General features: G+C 31.6%; 4 protein-coding genes across 4 annotated transcripts; 2 read left to right on the forward strand and 2 right to left on the reverse strand.

Moving 5' to 3' along the window:
• Positions 1-707: 707 nt before the first annotated feature.
• Positions 708-890, forward strand: Tsp_10093 (hypothetical protein). The gene is made up of 2 exons (XM_003373201.1): positions 708-778; positions 854-890. Exons 1-2 carry the CDS (start codon positions 708-710, stop codon positions 888-890), a joined length of 108 nt encoding a protein of 35 aa, XP_003373249.1.
• Positions 891-2,249: 1,359 nt separating this feature from the next.
• Positions 2,250-2,819, reverse strand: Tsp_10094 (conserved hypothetical protein). Its single transcript, XM_003373202.1, has 2 exons — positions 2,668-2,819; positions 2,250-2,499 (listed from the first exon to the last, which is right to left on the reverse strand). The coding sequence occupies exons 1-2, from the start codon at positions 2,817-2,819 to the stop codon at positions 2,250-2,252; spliced, it is 402 nt and encodes a 133-aa protein (XP_003373250.1).
• Positions 2,820-6,669: 3,850 nt separating this feature from the next.
• Tsp_10095 (endoplasmic oxidoreductin-1) lies at positions 6,670-8,625 on the forward strand. Its single transcript, XM_003373203.1, has 8 exons — positions 6,670-6,801; positions 6,865-7,009; positions 7,096-7,216; positions 7,268-7,317; positions 7,557-7,654; positions 7,793-7,885; positions 7,925-8,242; positions 8,317-8,625. The coding sequence occupies exons 1-8, from the start codon at positions 6,670-6,672 to the stop codon at positions 8,623-8,625; spliced, it is 1,266 nt and encodes a 421-aa protein (XP_003373251.1).
• Positions 8,626-9,327: 702 nt separating this feature from the next.
• On the reverse strand, positions 9,328-20,753 carry Tsp_10096 (putative septum site-determining protein MinC). The gene is made up of 37 exons (XM_003373204.1): positions 20,661-20,753; positions 20,531-20,602; positions 20,112-20,240; positions 18,829-18,984; positions 18,645-18,758; positions 18,454-18,522; positions 18,306-18,389; positions 17,913-18,030; positions 17,659-17,834; positions 17,522-17,592; positions 17,280-17,469; positions 16,845-16,961; positions 16,506-16,619; positions 16,000-16,218; positions 15,777-15,959; positions 14,960-15,080; positions 14,734-14,802; positions 14,587-14,678; positions 14,381-14,513; positions 14,056-14,258; positions 13,602-13,796; positions 13,449-13,529; positions 13,251-13,379; positions 12,735-12,950; positions 12,269-12,660; positions 12,134-12,212; positions 11,700-11,948; positions 11,265-11,361; positions 11,077-11,192; positions 10,951-11,019; positions 10,734-10,876; positions 10,566-10,665; positions 10,244-10,468; positions 10,012-10,182; positions 9,639-9,941; positions 9,472-9,561; positions 9,328-9,399 (listed from the first exon to the last, which is right to left on the reverse strand). The coding sequence occupies exons 1-37, from the start codon at positions 20,751-20,753 to the stop codon at positions 9,328-9,330; spliced, it is 5,250 nt and encodes a 1,749-aa protein (XP_003373252.1).
• Positions 20,754-21,409: the final 656 nt, after the last annotated feature.

Consider the following 21,409-nt stretch of genomic DNA (forward strand, 5'->3'; position numbering starts at 1 on the left):
TGCCAGTATCGCACGGTAATACAGACCACCAAAGTGAGCAGATCAACAACTGGCAAAATGGTTTATTGTTTTACTTCGTTAGTTAAATGATTTGTGACGTGCTCAGTTTAGTTATTTGTTTTTATTATAATAGACATGAAGTTCCGTACCATGAAATAAATGTGATTGCCGTGGGTTCCTATTAAATACCGCATTGTGCTACTGTTTATCTAGAAACTCATTAGAACTCTTGGCGAATAGAATAGCGAGATCACGCCATTTTATTTATAGAGGCGGTAGTGTTAATGTACTGTAATTGGAGCAAGTAAGCGTAATGGTTTTATGTTATGCATTGCGCAATTCAAATCTAAGTTTATGAAAATTACATAACGGATCACAGTTGATTTTAACGCATTAGCAGAACTAAAAGTTAATTTTTTAAATTTAAAAATAAATTTATAAAGTTCCCCAGAATGGGCAGTCTACTGATTCACCAGGAAATAAATCACCTTATGCATCATGTCAATAAATAACGGCGAATAAATAATTTTGTTTTCTTAATTTGTGGAGAAAAAATTTTAATTCAGCAGAACAAATGCAGTTCTGCAACACAGCAACTGTTATTGAAGCACTGAGAATGTTTTTTTCAGCATCACTGTCTCCGCATAATAGTATATTTTGTTGCAGCAATTTGATCGTTTCATATTGCAGATAGATTAAAATAAAAAATGATCAAATTCGAGGGAATTGTTATTTTTTGTGCATATTCAGCGTTATGGACAATAAATATTTTTTTCTGGTTAGTATCACAAAAATCATCGCTGTGCTTTCATAAGAGAGATGTAATTCGAGTGTGACAACTTGTTCATTACAGCTATCATGAGGGCATGATTATGTCAAAGATTGGTTGAATCACAAAATTTTATTATTTAAATAAACTGTGACGCATTTGAAAATCACTGCATTGTTAATGCTTTTTGTCAGTTTTGATGTTGCATTCAGTTGAACTTCTTAAAGATTACTAATGCATACAATGTAATCTTGAAAATTTAACAGAGTTGGAAAATATTCTCTTACAGTTTTAAAAATTAGGAACACTAAAAATTTGCGTAGAAATTCATACTAGATACGTAAACAAAGACAAACGTTTAATGAAAAAGATTAATTATTAACACTTAAATTTCATTATCACTTCCAAGATAGGTAAATATCATAGAACCTTTTATGAATAGCGTTGATACCATCCACTGACGATATTGCAGTTAACCCGGAGGGCAGAGCATACAGCTAATTTGCTAATCTGATTCGCGAGTTGGTGTTCAATTTGTTTGCCTTTGCGCTGCTTTGCTTATGTGAAATTTATTGTATTATTTTGAAGTCTGTGCTATTTCTTTTTTCAAAACTAACAAATAAACTTCAAATTAGAAAGTGGTATAATATTATTTGATTGTATTTGTTTTTGGCGTGTTAATTTATATTGTGGCAGTGAGGAATTGCGTGGTGAATGAAAAGAACAAAGACGACTAATTGTGTTGAATAATATTGCCCACAGACGTTACACATCTACTCTGCAACAATAATACATGCCACCTATAAATGGAAAATAATTGAAACGTATTGCATTGCTTTATTTCATGTTTAATTTGAAATGCAAAGCATTTCATGAAATTACTGTAGTCATATGTTGTTTAATTTTATAAAATTCAGCGCTTCCCTTTTTTACAGCTTTATTTTTAATGCTGAACTGCTTGCTTTTGAACATTTTGATAATTGAGTCGAGAATTTTTATGAAAATTAATTTCATCTTTATTACTTTCAATTTCTTGGTAATCTGTTCATTACTGCAATAATTTCGAAATTATTATCAAAATTGTAATTTTAAATATTAATAATTTACTGACAATTTACCAGAGTGTAAGTTTGAATTGTTTAAATAATTATGCTTAATATAGAAGAATTTTTCAACAAATTTGCAACTACTCTTGAATATTATTAGAATTTGTCAATTTTGTGCACTGATATTAAATTCAGTGTTTAGTTTTGAACAATGCAAATTGTCACATCATAAGTTTAATAATCACTTTTGAAAAATCATACTTCATTCCTTGAATGTATCCACCAAAGCATGGAAATTTAAAATCTGATTTATGCAAATTGCATGATTTATAAAGGCGCGTCAGTCATCACATTTAGTATGAAAAAATTTTTGAAATAATCATAAAATGTAATTTTGCTAAATATGAATCATGTATAAAATTAGTAGTAATTAATTATTCCAAAACAGAGTCAGCAATGTTGAGGTGATGCTCTTCTGCGCGACATTGACCAGAACAGTCTGCCTTGTTCAACGCCCCGTTTTCATTATGAGAAGAGTGCCCATTATCAGATTGCATTGACTCTTGATGAATCATCACTTCCTTGTTTGCTTCTTGCAGGTCTCTTTTATTTCTTTTCAGCAATTTCTGCTCTTTAGACTTTTTGTTAAAAGATCTAGCTCCATCGGCAGTTGCAGCAGTAGTACTGGTAGTGGTGATTTGTGTTTTGTTTTTTCTTCGCTTCTGAGATTTCTCCTCTTCTTTGGAACGGTTCTCTTTCCCACGTCGACTTTGTTTTTCACGTTCTCTACTAAACAAAAAATGCTAATAATAATAATTTTCATAATAGGTTAAAAAATAATAAATTCATCACTTTTGACGATGTTCTTTGCGTCCTCCTGGTGTGGAGCTGATTTCTTGATTTCGGTTTTTCTTGGATCCGCGTTTTTTGGCTTCACAGTTGTCAATTAACAGAACAGCAACAACGACTGTCAGCAGTAGCAGAAAAAATACCGGTGCACGCATGGTACTGGTGATGCTGAAATGAGAAATTTTCTATGTGAAAATTGAAGCTGCTAAACGTTGAAGGGAAAAGCGCTTTTCGCTGGTCAGCGAAAGGGAAAATTTGCTATGCATGAGAGGCAGTGAAATATAAATATATATATATATTATATAGTTGCACTGAGTTTCAACAAAAACACCAACCAACCAACCAATCAACAATGTTTTCAACGAATGGAACTTATCAGAATATTTGACAAACAAAACTGTTTTCCACACTCTCTGAAAGTAAATGATTTGCCATGAGATAAGCATTTTCCTGCTAGATGATAAATAGGCCAATAAAGATATCAACTGGGCTGGTTGAACATTGTATGATTGACATGTGACCGTTGCTAACCAAATGATAGCAAGCTTCAACAAGGCAGATGTGGAAAATCAAAAAGCAACCAACCATCCAGCGTTTCACACGACACCACACAATGTCACTTTATCACACTTGCCGAGTATTATATTAGTATTATTATTATATGAAGAAAAATAAAATCAACTTCGATTTTAGCTGTCCAATTGATGGCTAAATTGTTTCTCGTTATTGCCAAATAAACTAAAGCAATTTAATCTCTGTTGTTCATATCAATTTTCAATCAGATTGTTCGGAATGGAATAAATTTCATTGAAAAAAGCACAATAATAATAATAATAATGATACGTAAAATACATTAAAGCACGATCGAAACAGTTTTATACATGAATATTTTTAATATTGCAATCCAACATATTTATTTATCCACTAGGATCATTTTGTGCTGATGCGAAGCTCAATTGAAATGACATGCTTCTTTGGTTATCAATCAAAATTGAGATAAAGATTTTTTTCGAAAATTTATTGAACTGACGTGCCTCTGCTATTAAAAAGCAAAAAATTCAAGAACGATTTTAACTGACGCAAAAACAGCGGACAATCATTTTTAAAAGAAAAGTTTCTAAACTTCATCGTCATCGAAACAATCACTTTGAATTGAAATAGAAATTTTACAAATTTTTACAATGCTTATTGAAAATTTTCAAAAATTATACCACACGAAAATCAATTTTCCAAATAGCTAGCAAAATTTACTCTTACAGGTAAGCATTTTGAATTATTTTCAAAAAAATAAACATGAGTTAGTGAACAATTTATTTCTTTGTGAACTAATCAACGAATATTATTTCACAACAGCCAGGCTTAGAAGTGACATATTGCATGCAGATTGAAGTGGAAAATGATGGCTTCTGCCATTTCTTTTCTCGAAAAAAGCCGATTCATCTTAATTCAAGCAAAGCAGGAAGATGCTCTAAATTCAAGTAGGAAATATATATATATATTTTTTTACAACTTTCGCTGAGAAATAAAAAAATTAAACATTCCACACTGCTCATAAAAAAGCACACAAATACAAATTTCATACTATAAAAATATTATAAAGAAGTGATGATCAACTAATTGAGTGACTTTGCAAAGAACGACAATTTTATTCCACGCTTTATTTTTGAAATGATTTGAAAATTCAATTAGCATTGTTGCTGAGCATCAAAATTTTTGCAAGCATTTTTTTCGCATTTTCACATATGCTTAAACATCTGCTAATGCTGCGATGAAACTAAGTAACAATCTGTTCGAATGGCAAAAAATTATAGACTTACAAATCTGTGTAGAAGTGAAACGCGTACACTCGTTGAACAAAGAGTAAAATGTTTTCTATGTTCTTAAGAAAACTATTACGAAGTTAATATTATTAAATTTTATGATAGCTGTAATTAAGACTATATTTGAACTTCGAAATGCGTTCATCTTTTTAAGCACATTGAATTCTTCAAAATGTGAATAGATGATATTAAATAATTATTTTCTTTCAATATATAAATTTATACTGAATTTATATTATTATAAAATGAAAAATATTTCAGCATATTTAAAACAATAAACTAACCAATGCTTCATGTGCGCCAATGTTACTTATTTCAACCAAAATTATCTATTATCTGAAGCAGTTATCTATTAGCGTATATTTGAAATAAATTTTGCAACTATTTTAACAAAAGTTAGATTTATTGCAACAATTAGTCAAGAAAAACATCTCATCTCAAAACTGCAGTGCAAAAGCAGAAAAATAAATACGTCCTGTGTTGTCGTACTTTGACCCGTTGATTACGATGATCATTAATAGAAGGCTTATTTTGCATTAGCTTTTTTTCAACAAAAATTACAAAATTTTCTGCTAATCATCGTTAATCGTGCAATGCAATGTTAATTTAAAAGAAATTTGAGTACTTGGAAATTTTCATCTCACTAATCTGTTTAACCAGTAAACCTATTATTTTAGTGTTGGTTCAGCAGATTTCACTTAGTGGATTATCTGATTAATTACAAATTGTTTTCCAAGGTGGATTTGATTCAAATATTATTTATGGTTAAAATCACAAAATGCATCGGATATTGTTAAAACGTTTAATAATTTATGATTCGTACGATAATTTATTAATTGGACAGCAAGATTTATTATGCACAGCAACTGTGCAGTTTAAAACCAACAATTTATTACACTGATAAATCAAAATTGTTCCATAAAAAGTTATTAATGTTTATTACTTTAATGCAATACGATATAACTTTTCCCGATTAAATTGCTGAATTTTTTTGTTTATAAAAATACTACATCAGTGAAAACAATGTAGCATATGTTGCTGAAAAGCAGAAAACCAGACAAAGTATTTGTTAAGCATTTGATACTTTGAAATAGCAAGCCATAATTTATTTGATTCATGTTGTATTAAATAATTAATTAATTTTTTACCTCACTGTATTAAAAACTAACAAAATATAGGCGTATTTTTGAGTATAGTTAATAAAGATGTAACTGCACTGACTAATATCAGTTCTACGCTTAAATTTCAAATAAATAAATTAATTAATTAAATTAACAATAAAAATTTATAAAAAGCATTATTCACTATAAAATTATATATATTTTATTGGTCAAGCAAATTTTGAAAGAATACATGAATTACAAAAATAATGTTCAAGTTTATTAAAATTAGGGATACGGTACTTATTTTGACGTGTAATTACACCTATCTTTATTTCTGTGTGGGTTGTTTATATTTATTTTTATTTGTTGACTTTGTAGCAGGTAATTATTATTTAACTGTGTATTGGCTTTTTAATTTTGTTTTTTTAATAGTTATTAAAAGAAAGCTGTGCACTATAGTTGCATAAATGTTGATTCCGTCATTTAAAAAATATTTCCTCAACCTTGAGAATTCTTATTAGATGAAAAAGAATAAATTTTAGATTTTACTTTAGCTAACATCTGTTATAGTTTTTGATTGCGTCATTTTGTAAATTTGATTATGAGCTGTTTTCATTGATTTTTAATTGACTCTAATTGGTGGCATTATTGCTGTTCTCTTATTTATTGCTTTTATACACGTTGCTTTCATTTTTATTTCAGGTATGGAATGATATATTTATTTGATTCATTTTAATATATTTTGGTTATCGTTTGTAAATTTAAAGGTTGTTTTCCAATTCTGGCCATGACTTCATACAGAAGATTTCTTGTAGTTTCTTTGATCTCGGTGTATTTGATTCTCGGGCTGAATTTGGCTTTAGCAGTAGCAGTTGATGTTCGTGAACAGTGCATCTGTTTTTCGCTGATGCAGTTACACAGTTGCGAATGCACTGAACATTCAATAGATTATTTTAATAATCATCAGCTTTATGACTCTTTGGTTAAATTACTAAAGAAGGACTGTTTCCGCTATTATAAGGTTGGCATTTTATTTATAAATTTTATTTATAAATTGCACCCATGTACTGAATTAGGTTGACATGGAAAGAGAATGCCCATTTTGGAAAGAAGAGCGATTTTGTTCTACCGGAGAATGTGGCATTGAAAACTGCGATGATGCCGTTCCAGAAGCTTGGAAATATACCAAGCCACTGTATAAAGAACATCATCTGGTTTGGAATATTTACAATTGTACAGTTAATAATTGTAAATTTCAAAATTTTTTTATTAAATAGAGTTCTCATCAACGATCTTCACGGTGTGACGAGAGCAATGACATTGATCCTTTGGACAAACACATAAGTCGATCGCAGAGAGAAGAGTTTGCCAAATGGACCGCTCATGACGAACAGCTTTGGGATAATTTTTGTGATGTTGGTGGTATGTAAGGTTTTATTCAAAACTTTTTGTCAAAAAAATACATCAACATAAAGACAGTGCTTTTTTTGAAACGTGACGTTTTGTAGATGAAGCATCAGAAACTCTGCATTTTGTTGACCTTACTTTGAACCCGGAAAGGTATACCGGTTACAAAGGGAACAGTGCGCAACGCGTTTGGAAATGCATTTATGAAGAAAACTGTTTTAAGTATGTTTTGGTTTGGAAATTTTTTTTCAAACTATCCCTCAACATTTTTAGACCTGATCCAAAGTTTGATCGAGATTTTTTGATTTACCCAAATGTTCGAGGTAAGTTATTTTGTTTTCCATTTTTTAAAATATGCTCAATTTGGCAAAATATTTCCCTAACAGGAATATACTATTCTTGAGCAAGTTAATGCTTTTATATACGGTGTTACAGTATGACAATTTAATGCAAGTATAATATTTATTCATCGGTGCCATTTGCTTTGTTATTTTTTAATATTAATTTTTAGTTTTTTTATGACTATTTTTTTATGATTTTTGGTTTAAAAGAAAAAATTAAGCAGACAACAACCATTGTGATGTTATATTCTGCAGTTTAAGATTTATATGTGGTTGTAGTTCTTTCTTTTGTCTTTTGGAATCCATGCATGATGAACGGGTAACATGATGGAACATTTGAATGATGTTTTTCTGAATATTTTAGTTTTTAAATGATAATTTGAAAATTTCAATTGAATTTTACGCGTTTACTGTATGACGTAGAGGTGACTAATAATGGAATGTCAACTCATTGTAGGTTTGTGCAGTGAAAAGCGTGCGTTTTACAGCATTATTAGCGGATTGCACACAAGCATCACGATATCTATTGCGTCAAATAATTTTCAACCATGTATGACGTGTTTGTGAAAGATGTCTTCTATTTGCGCAGCATTCTTGTACGGTACAGTGCTTTGTTTTAGCTCCCGGCGGTTTCGGAGCTGGTAGGTGGGTGCGAAATGTAGACATGTTTAAGTATCGATTCGGTGCGGAATATACAAATGGCGAAGGGCCGGAAAGGCTGAAGAATCTTTACTTTGTTTACCTGTTGGAATTGAGAGCTTTACAGAAAGTTGCACCCTATTTGCATCATTCCCTTTTCTACACCGGTGATGATGAAAGGGATATGGAAACGATGGATGAAGTTAGTCGTTTTGTGCAAACGGTCGAAGCGTTTCGCAATCCTTTCAAAGAGTCGACTTTGTTCCAAGTTCAATTTCGTTCATTTTTTTTGTTAACAATTTGCATAGGAGAATATGCAAAACGTGCTGTTGTTCGTTTCAGGGTAATGCGAACAAGGCGATGACTTTGAAGGAGGAGTTTCGTCGTCATTTTTTGAATATATCGCGAATAATGGACTGTGTCGACTGTGACAAGTGTCGACTTTGGGGAAAGTTGCAGACCCATGGTATTGGTACGGCGTTGAAAATTCTTTTCTCGGATTTGCCCAAAGTTCACGACCACCAGAGGCGAAAGCGACACTTCCAATTGCAACGGAACGACGTGGTTGCGTTGTTCAATTCGTTCGGTCGGTTTTCATCCAGCATCAAGGAAATCAGCGAGTTTAACAAATTGTTGTATCCATCCAACTGAATACAACAAATACACACGTCGGTGTTTTTATTGTTTTATTTTTTTTCTTTGATCGCTTTTAATTTGATTGAGAGTTTAGGAGTTGAACATTCTCTCCTTTACGTTTGAGAGGTGCATTTACGAGTTCTGATTGTTATTGTTGAGCGCTGTTCTCCTTCCTATATATATATATATATATATATATATATATATATAGCGTTTATAGTTCATTGTCAGAATCTCATCTCTGATTCCATGATTTGTTTTCCACTGTCGTATCTAGTGAAAGTAAACTTGTTGGTTTTATTTTTTCATTTTTATTAACTTGTTTTGAAAATAGCGGCACAGTTCCGTGCAATTCATTATCGATCATTATTATTTTTTGCTTGATAGGATTAGATTTTCCATTTTCAGTTCAACATTTTCTTTCAAAACTTGATCGTAAATTTTTCGCCTTTCTTTCAGTTGTGAAATCTAAATGTATTTTCGTGAATTTTTCTCTTCAAAGAACCACCTCTACAAAGAGCACTGATAATGATTGTGCATTTTATTTACCAATTCGGTATGGTCGTTTAGCCAGGGTTTGATCTGCTTGTTGTAAATTTCCAGTTCCAATTTCAGTTGGTCAATTTCTTCCAGAAGATCACAATTCAAAATTCTATCAATTATGTAAAAACATTATAATTCAGTTATTCTATTTGTGAAGAAGAAGAAAATTACTGCTTACTTCAGCTGTTGGATGACGTATTTTTCATTGTTTTCGTCGTATGTCAACGCCGCTTCCAGAACCAGCACCTGCAAAAGCAGTGAAGTTACAATTTTTTTACTGTAATGATGAATTTTGTTTCAGTTTTTTGTAGTTTTCACTTTTCGTTTCAGTCGTTCGTTTTCTAAAATTTGTCGACGATTGTTTTCAGTTTCTCGTATCAGTAGAACTTCCAAATGCTTGCATCGTTTCTGAAATCAGAAGGAAAAAAAAAGAGAAAATTTTCTTCTTCCAAAAGCGAAAAAAATAGATAATCTCGCTAATATACTTTCAATTTTGCTGGTTCTGCTGTTGATCGGCGATCGTCTGTTTGGTATTTAACATTGTTGTTCGTGAAAAATCCAACTTGGCTAGTTAACACTGTTGCTGGTGCTGTTTGTGCGACTTTATCTTCTGCATAACGGAAATGGTCGAACTTTTTCCAAACATTTTTAAGCTCATTTTCACTTCTGATTAGCTTTGTTCGTAGCCGGGCATTTTCGGCGGTCAACTGTGCCAACAAGGACGAATACCCCTCACCACACAACCATGGATAAAGGACACCCTTTTTTGCCGAAACGTTCACCATATTCTGAACCATTAAATTTCATTTCTCCTTATCGTGCAAAATTGAAATTAATATTTCTCATCTTTTACATTACCTTATTGTCAGCATCACTAGCACTGTACTGCTTTGTCACTTTGATTTCATGCTTCACTACACTCCAGTTGAGTTTGTTACTTTCATCCTTTCCGACGGTATCTTTCTCTTCTTCATACGCACTGGTATCTTCATTGATCATGCTACCTTTTCTTTCGATTTTGTGGTTTGACTGCCAATACAACAACGACAATTCTTTTAATTTTTCAAATATGAAATTTATGAACATTTACCATCATCATTGGCTGCGCATGTGCATTGTTGTTCTGCAATTCTTGAACAGTTGCCTCGAGCTGTTTTATCATGCAAAGTTGAGTTTTTTCTGATTCTATTTTGTCGTCTAATCTTTCTTGAAGCTCTTCTATTTGTTTTTCTAATTTTTGTAGGCTTCCATCGTTTGCTTCGCACGTCTGTGGAGAGAGTTCATTTTTACCGTAAGTCAGTTTGCTTTTCACTGTCTGAACAACGAATTGCAATTTTCACATTGAAACACAATATCACATACATGCATTATAGATAGATAGATAGATAGATAGATATATAGATTCGCTTCACCTTAGCTGTCTTGGCGTATGGATCACTGCGTTTTGAATTGACGGTTTGTTCTTCAACGTCATGCTGCTGATTTTCCAGGTAATTTATACGTTTCTCCAAACTGAAATGAACAATTTAAAGTACATGTATCAGATTAATTAATTAATTAATTTAATATACGATTTATACCGAATTATACGATCTCTCATTCGTTCTTCAATTATTTTCAACTTATTGATTTCTTCGTTCTTCTTTTCTATTTTTGTTTTTTCTTTTTGTAAAAGTGCTTGCCACTTTTTTTGCTCTTCCCATTTGTGAAACTTCTCACTTTCCTAGATATATATATACATACGTTTCTGAAGTGAAGTTCTCATCTTTCCTCTTCACTTTATCATTCTTATTCTACCTTATCATTCATTGTTGAATGTGAATCACTTTGCAGTTGTTTCTTTGCTTCTGAATCTTCTTTGATCGTCTACCAAGAGAAAAATTTATTAATGACTTTCTATTGAATCAGTGAAAAAGAACTTACTTGTTGTTCCTGCAGTGTTTTATCCATTTTGCGAAGCTGACATTTTAGAATTTCTATTTCGTTTGTCAACAGTTTATTGTTCATCATGCTTGCATCCAATTCCCTTTGCTTTGCGCCTAATTCATTGATTAATTAAACGTCAAGCACAATTTTATCATCGTTGAATGAAATTTATTTCTTCAACTTACTTGTAATTTTCAATTGGTTTTCCATTTCCATTGTCAAATTTCTCTTTTCCTCTTGAAGCAACACCAGCAACTCCTTATTATTTTCTCTATTTTCTTCCTAGAAAATGATGAAAAAAGTAAACATCTGCTTTGGTTATTTTATTGTAAAATTTTATAAACTCAGATTTATTTATCATATAATTTACCGTTGCAATTGATAAATAGATTGACAATAGTGAAATTTATTGTCTTAACTATTTTCTATCAAGTACAGAGAATTTTTTCAATACCTCATCTGATAAACAAGAATTTTGCATTCTTTTATCTTTATGCTTGATGTTCAGATGGCCGAATTCTGTCTTCATTTTCACAATCGCTTTCAACAGTTTCTATATAAGCAACAATTTCATTGATCACTGATATGTTGTATAATTTGTACATTTCATAAAAATTTACTTTGTTCTCAGCTTCCAGTGACATGTAGCGTCGACGCAGATTTTCCAAATCGACCTTTATTTTCAAATGTTCTGCTGTTGAAATGACAGTATTTTCTGCGGTTGATTTTTGTTTCTTTGGTCGTTCTTGCACAACAGCTCTTGAACCCTTTTTATCATCTACACGATAAACAGGTTGAATAGACTCGGCTCGACTTTCGATCGCGGTGGAAATTTCCGATTCACACTCTTCTAATAATATTTCAGATTTCTAAAATGAAGTTTAATTTACCGCTTCATTTGCTTGCAAATTGCTCTACCCAACCACATGTTAAAATTCATGTAAAATGTCCACTAGGAGAATTCGAGTTGTTGGCGATTATTATTATTATTATTATTATTATTCAATTAGGGAAATTGTATATATTAGTGGTGTAATTGTAAAGAAACTTCTACTTCATTGTCTTCTTCTCTTGTAGGAGATTTCCCACTGAAACTGTGCAGACAGTTTTCATGCAAATGTTCTTCACTTTTTCTAAAATGTAATTAATTTCAAATGAAATAAATATCCTACAACTTCAATAAGTTTACTTTAATTTTTCACGCGCGATAGATTCATTCTCTTTAAGCGCTTGAATTTCGGCTAACAGCTTTTCAATTTCATTGTCTTTCTTTTTCAGTAGTTCTTCCAATTCAATCGTCTGCTTTGCCTGCATGTCAGTGCATGAAATTTCAAATGGAATGAATACAAAACGTCTACATACGTTCATTTCTATTGTTTTCATATTTTCCAAAAAGTGAAACAGTCGATCAGCTTCTTCTTTAATTTGAACAACTTGCTCTCCAAGCTTATCCAATGCTATGTCTTGTTGTGATTGCATTTCTCGTCCGTGCTGACTTTTCAATTCTTCAATTTGATTTTCTAACTGTTGCAGCTTTTCTCCGTAATTTTTGTAATTTGTCTCTTTTTCGTGTATTTTCTCCTGAACACAGTGCTAATTATTCAGCTTAAAATGCATTTTACAAAAAAGCAAATTTACATCATTTGATTGATTACCTGTACCAGTGAGAGCATAGTATCGAAAAGTTCAGGTTTTTGATCATTTTCGTTTGCTTTATTATCACTTGCTGATTTTTGATTAGCATTGTCCACGTTTTCTGTAAAATTTTCTGATTTTGCTGAAAGCGGCTCCTCTTGCTGTTGATTTTCAACAGTTCCATTCACCTCTTGCACTTCTTTATTTTGTAAGCCTCTTTTCAGTATCTGTATTTCCTGCAAATAAATATACTTGATTCTGTAACTTCATAATATTTGTATTGTCTTTTCTTTTCCTTTCTATATCCTTCTTGTCCCTAATAACAGTAATGTCGAGTTCATGAAATTCATCATCTTTTTTTTCAATCGAAAATAACAATTAATTAAAAATTTGTTATCGACCAAATTTATGAGAATAATAATTTTTGCACAGATGTGAATTTGTTTTGCATCCAATCACTGCAGCACTGCATCCAAAGTAGGCGCGAGTGATTATCACTTTTCATAAGTAATTAATTCATCATAATCAGTAGTTACCTCATCAAGTTTTTTCACGTAGTCGTGAAGATTTGTTTCATCATTGACAGTGTCTTGAGTAATTTTTTTGTCCATTGAAGTTTGTTGAATCATCTGCTTTCCGAAAGCTAATACGGCTTCTTCTATTTTCTGAAATTCAAAGATATGACACACAAGTAAGTGAATGATAAATTTTCATGCATCTCTTCATCGACGCACTGATTGCAATAAAGTGATATCATTTGTTAGTATATCAACGGTATTTTCTAGGGCAATTATTTGCTTCTCCTTAGTGTCTATCTGCAAAAAAAATATAACATTACTGATTATTTAAAAAAAGAAAAAGCATATTTAAAATAATGTTGATCAAACTTCATGAACAGTCCTGTCGTTTTGTCGTTTCAGTATGAAATTATTGATTTTTAATCGTTGAATATCTTCTTTCCATTCCAGCAGCTGTTTGAGTTCGGTTTTGTGTTGCACGGCTTGCAAAAGTTGACCAGTGCATGCTTCTTGAATTTTTAGCCTATTTTCCGCTTCACTGAGTGAAAATTTTGCTTCCAAAATCTGGAAATAATCGAAAACTGTTTTCCCTACCGAACATATGGTACGTGTTATGTATTTTGTGTTGTATTAATTACATTTTGCAGTTCTTTCTCCTTTTCAGCTTTTGCTGCTTTTAACACTGATGCCAGCTGTGAAACATGTTCCAACTGTTGAACAGGTATGCAACTTGAATATCTAATTTTTATTTCCTTAAAGTAAAAAGGCTGTTTTATTCTACACATACGCATGCATGTCTGATGAATAATATTCCCATACGCACCCTTGTCAATTTTTGCATCGCCAAGAATTTTCGCTTATATTCAGTTTTTACTTTTTCAACGGTAATGCGTTTTTCTTTCAAATTGATTTTCAATTTTGCAATTTCCGTTTCGCATGTCCGTAGACGTTCTGTAGCTTCTGCCGCCTTGAACTCGGTGCTCGCGTTTTTCAACTTCAGATCAACAATTTCTCGATGTAAATTGCCTCAATTGTAAAAAATAAAAATGCATCGAATTAATCGCCTCATACTTCAGTTTTTATAGTGCTGTTTCGGTGCCTTTATAATTAATATAAAGATGATCTCTGCAACTATCAACATCACTTACCAATTGTCATATTTTGATCAGTCTTTGTTTGCAAGTTTTCAACAGCTTCTCGAAGTTGTGCAACTTCCAGCTCAAGAGAAGTTGCCATTTTTTCATAATACAGCTTTTGTTCCATCAGTGATTCAATTAATGCCTGTAAACATACGTACAAAAGCAGCGCAATTTGAAACAGATGCTTAAACATTCGATGCAGTGCACAATGTTACATTTTCTTCAGAATCTTGAAACTCTGTACAACTTGAAATCAACGTTGCTTCTTTTGAATTTCTTGTCTCGTCTGAATTTGGTGGCTCAGTTTCTACAAATAGGGATTTGTTCCAATTTGAAGTTGTTAAAGTTTCACAATGATTTACCATCTTCGAATAGGGAAATATCAAAATGTTCCTGTTCATCTTCAGGTTGCAGCTGTACTGACAGATAATCTGCAAATGATGCTGCTGTTACTTTATTTATTCAAATTAGCCTGCTAATGTTTGACATTCAGTTGTTTAAAATGTGTTTGTTTGTTTTGGCATTTCAAAAATTAAGGCGAAAGGGAAAACTTGTGATTAAGGAAATAATAAATTTTTTGAGATTTACCAGAATTTATTTCCACGCTCCCGTTGTTCTTTGGAAGCATATTCAGTTGTAAATTTTCTGAAACACGAGAAATGAAAGACTCATATTCTTGAAGTGCTTTACCATCTTCGGCCATGTCGATCTGTAATTTTTAAACGCTTATTTCAACTTTTAATTTACAGTCTGTTTTTACGTATAATTCATGTTAATTATTAAAATTATTTTTTTCCCGAAATTTACAATAGCTTGTAGTATTTTTTCACGCTGAACATCTCTTACTGATTGAAAATTTTGCTGCAGAATGCCACCACTTGGTTCTGTAACGTTATTGGATACCAAGAATTGGCAGTGTTTTTTGGACAAATTGAGAAACTTTTGTAATAGTTGATTGAACTCAAACGCAGGTACGCTGTTTTTCAGTCGATTGTGCAAATCGGCAAATTTGAATGCATTCATTTTCTAAGTATAGTAAACCATACAATTTACAAAATTCAGCAATCTCAACGTGAAAAAGCATCGAACCCGTTTTCTTTCAATGTAGGCAGACTTTTGCAGAACTGCGCATTGCAATTTTTTAAATTCCTCTTTCATGTTACTTTTTTCCTAAAATGAGAACAACTTTTTACTTTGAAATACTTTTGTGCAACAAACAGTTGTACAATATTCTTCAGTTAAAATGTCGAAAGTGTAATTCATTTTAGTATAATATTTTGTTAAATAATTTTAAAACAGCAGTTTTTGAATAATTTTTAAAAAATAACTGTGGCTTGCTTGCTTGTTTGCTGCTTTGAAATTTGTTATTCAATTTTGTAAATGGAGCATGATTTTTTCAACGTACTTGCAAAAGATGCCGAATTAGACTTCTTGCTATTTCCAATTTGCGTTTGGAAATCATGCTTTCGATCCTGGTGATTATCTGATTGCGTATTGTTTCAGTGAGGCGCTTCTTCAGATCGTCTGTATTGTTCGCTTTTGTCAAAGATTCGTTCAAAAGCTTGAATATGAAAATAATTGAAGTTGACTGATAGAAATAGAAATATAAAAGAAGAAATAATACATACTTCTAATTCAGAACACTTTATGTTGCATTTTTCCATTTCAATTTGACATTTTTCCAATTCAAATTCAAGGCGATGTTTTTCTTTTTCGAACTTTTCACACTTATTTCCATAATCTTGATAAAGCAATCCTTGCTGATGTCGGAGAGTTTCGTACTTGGCTTGGTAAATTTTTAAAAAACGTTCGAAATTTCCAAGCTGATCATCTTTGATTTCACATTCCTGAAAATGAAAGTGTACATTTGTAAAATATGAATTTTCCCCCTATTTTGCTGCTTTCAATAATATAATACGTGAAGAATTTGCAGGAGAAATTCGTTTAATTGAGCGATCAGTGTTGCAGTAGAAATTTGCAAATTGTTTGGCAAGTGGAGCAGAGTAGAAATATTGTAGGACTGTTTTGCAACATCTGACGCATATGATGACTCACCAAAAAGCTACAAATGTATTTATTTAAAAATTTGAATATTGCAACGCCGGAATCGCACATTCGCACAAATATTATTTACCTGTTTTGTTTGTTTGCTTTCAATTTTACTCTGATTTTCAATCACTTCAGTTTTGCTCTTTGTTCTGTCCTCCTGATCATTTAAATTTTGTTCGTTTTGCTCACTTTGGACAATCTTAAAACAGCATTGTTGAAATCACTAATGAACTCTGTGAATATTATTTATCTACTGTTTTCATTCTGTTCAATTTCAATAATTTCTACACTTTAAGACAAATAATGCTAATTGTCTATGAATTTTTATTTTCTTTTTCATTTCTTGCTTTAGAATTATCGTTTAAAATTGCGCAATAATCTGCGGGGAAAAGAATTAAAAATTAAAGTTCATTCATTCACTTACTTGCGCATTTGACATCAGTCGTTGATTTTCACATTCCAATTGTGCCACTCGAATCATCATTTGCTGATTTGCATCTTTCAGCAATGCAGCTTTTTCACAATTGATGCAGTGGTATTTCTACAAGTTGGAAAGAGTTTTCTTTTTTGATGCAAGAGAAGAATTTTACACTAAAATTTACATCATCTGCGTCTACTTCCAAAGCTCGAATTGTCATATCAGCTGCTGACAAACCTTGATCCACAGACCTTGAATTCATAAAAGAATCAATTTATAGTTTTGCTTATTGTTTACCAGATTTAATAGTTACTCTTTTGCAAGACATTTAACCAAGTTTCGAATTTTCAGTTTCAATTCTAACCGTTCTTCTTCCAATTGTTCCACCTGTGAAACAATATTTATTTTGTGAACCATTTGTGCATTTCATCATTTCTATACCTCTTTTTTCAAAACAACAGAAAGTGAGTTGTCTTTTTCTGCATCAACTTTGCTTGCATATCTTAATTCGACATTCAGTGGTTTTCTTGGACTAAGATGAAACTGCTCACGCAACTGCTGATTTTCGCTTAGACATTCTGATAGTGCAATTTCAATTTGATTGCAATGTTGAACAAGATCTTGCAAATGCCTTAACACTTTCCATATTATTAAGTATTGGTCAACAAATCACAGCCACTTACATTTCTTTCGAATTCAAACGCTTTTTTAAAGTGGTCACATTTTTAACCGCTTCTTCTAATCCATATTCGCCCTTTCAAAGTGTTGATTATTGATAACAACGACCAAATACCCTTTGAAGAACAAAAACAACACATACCCTTTCGTATTGTTGCATTCTTACTAATAATTCGGCAAATTCCTGCTCTTTGCTTCGAATTATGTTTTCTTGCTCTTCTACAGTTTGTCGAGCATCTTGAAATTTTGATTCTAATTTTCTTAACTGAGTTTGCAGTTCAATTTGCCGAATACGGCTACGTTTTGGATTCTTTCCATCTGGTATAAATGCAAATGTGCATTGTATAAATAGAAATTCTTTGCATCATTGTTGTTCGCAATTCGTTGCGAAATTACCCGCATTCAATTCTGCTTGTAAATCTTGAACAAGTAGAACATTGCTTTCAATTTCAATCGTCGCTTCTTTCAGTTCATTTTTTAAATATTGGATTTGTTTGTCACGTTCTTCTAATTCCTGATGATATAAAAGTATCTTGATTAAAAAAAATGAAACGAACAAACAAAATTTTAAAGTAAATGGAAATTAAATTGCCTTTTGCAATGCAAACAAGCTGACTCGGTCAGAATCCGTTTGATAGTGAACAACTTCCTCTTCCAATGCGTGAATTTTTTCCCTGTATTGCTCTATTTGTTGTTGATTTTGTTCGAACAGTTTCTTCACAAAATTTTCATACAATGAACAATTGCGTGAATGTGAATCTTTCATTCGGTTCAATTGATTTTACTTACTTTCCATTCGTTGATTTTTTTATCAATTGTTTCTGTCAGTTCATTTTCCATTCCGTGGTCTTTTTTGTTCAGTTGACTACCGAGCTTAAAAATCCGTTAGCTATTCATTTAATACAATCGGCAACAGCTGTTTAAAATTACACTTCACCTGATCACGCATTTCGGCATTTTCGAACTGCAATTTGTCGACCAAAATTTCCAATTCTTCATTAACAGACTTAAATAATTGTTTTTTCACTTTTGTATATTTCATTTTTCAAGAGTGTTAGTGATGTAAATTTCGTGCACAAATCAAATGACAAAATTTTTTTTATTCATACTATATGCATAAAATTTTACCTTTAGACGCATGCACTCATCAGCTGCCATTTCCATTTGCTGAGCGCACTCTTCCAAATTTGTTTTTAAGTTTAACACCTGATTTTCCAAACTGTCGTTCGTTTCTGTCAACGTCTGAAATATGGATTTTGAACAATTTTATTATATATATATATATTTTTTTTTCTTAAGCTTCATTTCTTACGTTAATTTCTTTGAGCATCTGTGTCATTTCTCGATTTCGGGAACGCAACTTTTTCTCCAGTTTTTCTGTGATCATCTGTTTCGCCGACATTGAAGATTCATTCTCAGTGTCCAATCGACGTTGGTATTCCCGTAGATTTATCAGTAGTTCATCACGCTTTCATAAAGAAATGGAAATTTTACATTTCATGAATCAGTAAAATAGGCTTTCGAACGGAAAAGGCTTGAGCAGAAAGAAATAAATGATATTACAATTGAAATCAGCATTCTTTCACCTACATCTGGGCTGTCGCCTTCTATTTTTGTCTGCCACTATTATAATCAATTATTCGTTGTTTTAGATATTTAATTTTTTTTGTCAAACTTCTCTCAAAAAATAGCAAAATTTATTAATATTGTAAAATGTTCAGCTTTCATTCGCATTTAAGAATAAATGCGCGCACAGTGTCAAAGTTTAAACCAATTCAACGTATATGTGTAAGTGATTTGTTGATTGGTTTTGCCAACGCACAATTGAATGCAGTTGTTCTGATGTTTAAATGATGTACGCTTGATTTCTTTCGTATGATAAATTCATGTCTTATTGGGTTTTCAGAATTATGTCGTTACATAAAACAAATATAAATAATGTTACTTATTTCATTTTAACAATACTACTGCTTATGTTAAATATAAATGCTAGCAATGACAGCAATAACATCTATTTTGCTACTATATGAAGTGGAAAGAAATCTGGTCAGCAAGTTCAGTTAATAGTTAGTTACACATTTTGATGATTTTATTTTAATTGACTTTATTTTATCATCACAGTAACGATTCATTCAGTACAAATTCATCTGAGTAAAACTCCTTCACCGTAATGAGTGGTAAATAGCACAAGTCAAAATTACAGTATGACAGAAAGAATAAAAGCTGCTTTCACAATTTGCAAAATATTAGCTATTATAAATAAATAAATAAATAAATAAATAAATAAATGATAAATTTTTAAACGATACATATAATTTTAGTTTAAAATTTTTAACGATCCTTACTGAACGTTTGAACAATATTTAGGTAAATATTAATGTAAAAAATTATAATAAGAAAACAATAAATAAGTGGTAAAGTGAATAAATGAAATGCTTAATGTATTTATATTTTGAAAATGAAAAACCTATTACCTCCTTTCTTTGTTCAGCAAGTTCTTTTTCACATTCATCTACTTTAGCACTGTACTAAATGAGCACGCAAAATATTGATCAACTGAAAGATGTGAATATAATGTCATTGACATGTACATACTTTGGATACTAAATCTTTTTCGTGAATGATTTCAGCATTCAAATTGTTATATTCTTTGGACAGTTGCTGATTTTGTTCTGTCAGTTCACGGATTTCTTCTCTCAGCAACAAGAGGTCATTGTCATATTCCTAAACGAAACAGCAATTGAATTGACAAGCACCATTCTTACTAATAGCATTTATTCTTTGTTACATTGTTCAAAAAAGAATTTTTTTCAGACTTTAAATTCTGCTGCTGCTTGAAATCGTTATTTTCTTTTTCAATTTCAGTGCTTGCTCGGCTTTTGGTTAAATCTTCTATCTCTTCTAGTGCTATTTCTGCTTGAGCCGTTTTAATCTAAAATATATCGAATTGATTGATTGATTGATTGATGGATCGATTGATTTATTTACAAATTTAGTTTTTTCACTGTGCTTACTTCAAGCAAAGCTTTCGACATATTAAATAACGCTCGCAATCTTTGCGGATCATTTTCATCTTTAACGTCAATCTGTAAACAACAAATCAAAAAGCCAATTTCAAATCAGCAATATCAAACAATTTTTTACCTCCACTATTTTGGGTAACCAATATTCGACGTCGTTTTCTTCTAGTTGATCGAAATTAAAATTATTTAACTCTTCCCAGTTGTTGAAGCCCATCGATATGCAGTTGGTTGTTTCGTATTTACTGACTAGCTTTTGTTACAAACATGCTTGCTGCTGTAACTGACTTGTCGTCCGTTGCTTGGCAACGTCGCTGTTCAATTTAGCAAAGAATGCTTGACGCCTACACATCAGTCAGTAGAAACAGTTGTCCTCCAGTGATGCGTCTCTAATATAGCCTGCAGTTATTGGCAGTAGAATATTGTTTCACATATGTATACCAATCAAGAAAGAATACAAAAAATTTTGCACTGATGGTTTTTCTTTACTTTATCAGTCTGAATTGTTTCAGAAAGTAGAAAGCAGAAAATAGCAGTATTGATTTTATTTGCTAACATTTACGGTATCAAAGTAAAACTGCCAATTCATTTGAAACTCACCAATCCGCAAATATTAGATGAATTTTGATAACAATTTTTAATTGAAATTAGCATTCACATATCCTTTTAAAAAGTACATTTAACATATCCTATATCAAAATAGAATTTTAATATTAGTTTTTCCTTTACATCTAAGCACAGTTTTATTTATTTACTGTTTAACACAATATTAGTTTTTGTTATTTGAGGGTGCAGTTTTCCAATTAATGTTTCGATGCTAATGAAGATTTCAAGCAAGCTTTTGCTTTTGTCAAAATTCAACTCCTACAGTTT

Source organism: Trichinella spiralis, assembly GCF_000181795.1.
Source record: "Trichinella spiralis strain ISS 195 chromosome Unknown Scfld6, whole genome shotgun sequence".
In the NCBI taxonomy this organism is placed as follows: Eukaryota; Metazoa; Nematoda; class Enoplea; order Trichinellida; family Trichinellidae; genus Trichinella; species Trichinella spiralis.